This window comes from Mesoplodon densirostris, chromosome 15 (genome assembly GCF_025265405.1).
Source record: "Mesoplodon densirostris isolate mMesDen1 chromosome 15, mMesDen1 primary haplotype, whole genome shotgun sequence".
NCBI lineage: Eukaryota > Metazoa > Chordata > Mammalia > Artiodactyla > Ziphiidae > Mesoplodon > Mesoplodon densirostris.
The window spans coordinates 2,446,235-2,450,322 of record NC_082675.1 but is presented as its reverse complement, the minus strand read 5'-3'; the positions used below and the strand labels follow the sequence as shown (position 1 = coordinate 2,450,322).

At 58.4% G+C, this 4,088-nt stretch overlaps 1 protein-coding gene across 1 annotated transcript; it reads left to right on the top strand.

Moving 5' to 3' along the window:
- Positions 1-879: 879 nt before the first annotated feature.
- FZD10 (frizzled class receptor 10) lies at positions 880-2,625 on the top strand. Its single transcript, XM_060119497.1, has one exon. It carries the CDS (start codon positions 880-882, stop codon positions 2,623-2,625), a length of 1,746 nt encoding a protein of 581 aa, XP_059975480.1.
- Positions 2,626-4,088: the final 1,463 nt, after the last annotated feature.

Sequence of the window (4,088 nt, the reverse complement as noted above, 5' to 3'; positions counted from 1 at the left end):
CCACTTTATGGCCGAGGTCATAAAACGCAAATCCCACCTCGCTTTGAAAGCTCCCTCCGCCCGGGACCCACCATAAAAACCAGGGGCGACGCGCCCCCAGCCTCGGCCGCGGACCAGCCCGCCCCTCCTCCGGCCAGGCTCCGAACTCCCAGTCACCCCGGCGTCCTTGGGCTGCGGGGGACGAGGCCGGGGGCTCCCAGGGAAAGGGGCGCAGGCCAAGTTGGAGGCCGGCGCAGAGGGCGAAGGAGCGGCGGGAGGGACGCACGGGAGGGAGGCGGCGCGGGGCCGGGGGCCGGGGGCCGGGGGCCGGGGGCCGCGGGGCGGCGGCGGGAGCGGGCGGCCCGGAGCTGCGCTTTCTCATGCAAAGCAGCGGCGGGGCGGGGCGGGGCGCGCGGCCCGGGGGCGGGGCCTGTCACCGCTCGGCTGTTTTCCCCTTAGCCTTTTCGCTCGTCGGCTGCGGCCGGGACCAGATCTCCGAAAGGCTGCGGGCCGGGCCGGGCAGAGGCCGGCGCGGGGAGGGTGGAGCCGCCGCCAGCCGCCGGCCCCCGTGCGCCCGCGCCGCCCGCCCTCTCCGCTCGCTCCCACGAGAGGCCAAAGTTGGCGGCGGCGGCGGCGGCCCGCGCGCCGAGAGCTCCGGGGCTCCTGTCGCTTCCCGGTATTGTTCGCAAACTTTGCTCGTCTCCTCCGCGGCCTCACCTCGGTGGAGGCGGCGCGCTGAGAGCGGGGCCGGGGGCGCTCTGTGCGCACCGCTGGGGCTGAGCTGGGCGGGCATGGGCGGGGGCCCGAGCGGGGACGAGGAGCCGGAGCCGGCAGCCCGAGCCCCGGAGCGGCGGCTCTGAGGGCGGCCGACCTCCCCGCGGGGACACCTCCGACGCCACCATGCAGCGCCCGGGCCCCCGCCTGTGGCTGGTCCTTCAGGTGATGGGCTCGTGCGCCGCCATCAGCTCCATGGACATGGAGCGTCCGGGCGACGGCAAGTGCCAGCCCATCGAGATCCCGATGTGCAAGGACATTGGCTACAACATGACCCGCATGCCCAACCTGATGGGCCACGAGAACCAGCGCGAGGCCGCCATCCAGCTGCACGAGTTCGCGCCGCTGGTGGAGTACGGCTGCCACGGCCACCTTCGCTTCTTCCTGTGTTCCCTGTACGCGCCCATGTGCACCGAGCAAGTCTCCACCCCCATCCCCGCCTGCCGGGTCATGTGCGAGCAGGCCCGGCTCAAATGCTCCCCGATCATGGAGCAGTTCAACTTCAAGTGGCCCGACTCGCTGGACTGCAGCAAACTCCCCAACAAGAACGACCCCAATTACCTGTGCATGGAGGCGCCCAACAACGGCTCGGACGAGCCCGCGCGGGGCTCGGGCATGTTCCCGCCGCTCTTCCGGCCGCAGCGGCCGCACAGCGCGCAGGAGCACCAGCTGAAGGACGGGGGGCCCGGACGCGCCGGCTGCGACAACCCGGGCAAGTTCCGCCACGTGGAGAAGAGCGCGTCGTGCGCGCCGCTCTGCACGCCGGGCGTGGACGTGTACTGGAGCCGCGACGACAAGCACTTCGCCGTGGTCTGGCTGGCCGTCTGGTCCGTGCTGTGCTTCTTCTCCAGCGCCTTCACCGTGCTCACCTTCCTCATCGACCCGGCGCGCTTCAGGTACCCCGAGCGCCCCATCATCTTCCTCTCCATGTGCTACTGCGTCTACTCGGTGGGCTACATCATCCGCCTCTTTGCGGGCGCCGAGAGCGTCGCCTGCGACCGGGACAGCGGGCAGCTCTACGTCATCCAGGAGGGGCTTGAGAGCACGGGCTGCACCCTGGTCTTCCTGGTCCTCTACTACTTCGGCATGGCCAGTTCCCTGTGGTGGGTGATTCTCACGCTCACCTGGTTTCTGGCTGCGGGCAAGAAGTGGGGCCACGAGGCCATTGAGGCTAACAGCAGCTACTTCCACCTGGCCGCCTGGGCCATCCCGGCCGTGAAGACCATCCTAATCCTGGTGATGCGCCGGGTCGCGGGGGACGAGCTGACCGGCGTCTGCTACGTGGGGAGCATGGACATCAACGCCCTCACCGGCTTCGTCCTCATCCCGCTGGCGTGTTACCTCATCATCGGCACTTCCTTTATCCTCTCGGGCTTCGTGGCCCTTTTCCACATCCGGCGGGTGATGAAAACGGGTGGGGAGAACACGGACAAACTGGAAAAGCTCATGGTGAGGATAGGGGTCTTCTCCGTGCTCTACACGGTGCCGGCCACCTGTGTGATTGCCTGTTACTTTTACGAACGCCTCAACGTGGAGTATTGGAAAATCCTGGCCACGCAGCACAAATGCAAAATGAACAACCAGACTAAAAACCTGGACTGTCTGATGGCCGCCTCCATCCCCGCGGTGGAGATCTTCATGGTGAAGATTTTCATGCTGCTGGTGGTGGGCATCACCAGCGGCATGTGGGTCTGGACATCCAAGACTCTGCAGTCCTGGCAGAACGTTTGCAGCCGCAGGTTCAAGAAAAAGAGCCGAAGAAAACCGGCCAGCGTGATCACCAGCAGTGGAATTTACAAAAAAGCCCAGCATCCCCCAAAAACCCATCTCGGGAAATACGAAATCCCTGCCCAGCCTCCCACCTGCGTGTGAATGGCACTTGGAGGGAAGGCCGGAGCGGAAAACTTTCCCAGAGAGGATACAGTGGCAGTCAGAGCCCAAACATGGTGCTTTTTGGTTGGTTGGTTGCTTGTTTTGTTTTGTTTTTCTCTCTCTTTTTTTAAATAAAAGTAAAAGGAAAAAAATAAAAAGCTTTTACCCTGAAATTCAGGATGCTGTGATAACACTGAAAGTCAAAATGTACTTAAAGGGTTTCGTTTTGTTTTTGTTTTCAGTGAAGGAGAGCCCTCCCAGTTAAGTAGCCTCTTGTGTAACTAATTTGTGGTAACATAGTTGATTCAGGCCCCCAGAAGAAAACTTTTGTTTAGAACCTTCCATAAATATACATCTGTGTGTTTGAGTTGGCGTTGCTATCCATTTACAAATCAGAGAAGAGATAACTTCTTTGCAAATTAAAGAGCCTCTGCTGAGTTTCAAAAAGAGAGAAAGAGAGAGAGTCACTGTCCTGCAGGGGAGCCCAGGGCCACCCTCAGGAAGGCTGCGTGCAGACAGCAACTTCTGTGCCAACAGGAAGAAAGAGAAAGCCTGACAACTCAGCACCCTCCAGTGGATTTGGAGTCACTTAAAAGAGACTCCAGCCTCCACAAATGGTCTTTCTCCGACATAGAAACTTCCACCAAACCTAATATTGGTCAGTGCCAACGATGTGCAATACATTTTTTTTCTCTTTACATGAAAATCAAAAGAGAAACAAGTATTTTGCTGTACATAAAGACAACAAAAGGAGTCTCCTAACAAAAGAACTAAGAGGCCCAGCCCTCAGAACCCCTTTAGTTTTACAGTTTGTGGCTTTTTAATGGAAACCAAGCCAATGTGATACACGTTTGGACTGATTTGCAGAAGGGTGGGTGGAGACAGGAGAAGGATCATTCAAAAGTGCCCAAAGGGCTCATTGACTCTTTCTATTGTTAAACAAATGGTCTTCATGAATAGACCCGGGAAGCCATCTACCAACCTTGGAGTTTATTCTCCTCACCAGGAAACGCCAGGAAAGAGAGTGGTCCTGCTGGTGTCTATTTGTAATATATGATATTTTTCATGCTTCACTATTTTATTAAAAATAAAAGATGTTCTTTAGTTTGGTGCTGGTCCCTTGTGCGTTGTAAGGTGACCCTTCTCAGTGCGTGGAGAGAACAGAGAAAACTTTCTCCTTCTGTTTGCTTTTCAAGCAAATCCTGCATGTGCATCTCTCTCTAGAGGTCACTGGTTATCTATGTGAAATGGCAAATGGACGGATTCCAAAGTGGGCAGGATGATTTAATTTCGGGCTTCCTACATGCAGGAAGCGGCTATGGTTGGAAGTTGTCTCTGAGTGGCAGGATGCAAGGGCCCGGTTTTAGCACCGTTCATTAAGGAGCATCTTGGGTACTAAGTGTGGATACACTCATGCCCCTGGACTAGGGTCCAGAGAATGGATCCAACCAATTAGGAGAATT

Bases quoted from the DNA above. Each gene is read 5' to 3' on its own strand.
- FZD10 (XM_060119497.1), top strand. From the start codon at position 880: ATGCAGCGCCCGGGCCCCCGCCTGTGGCTGGTCCTTCAGGTGATGGGC.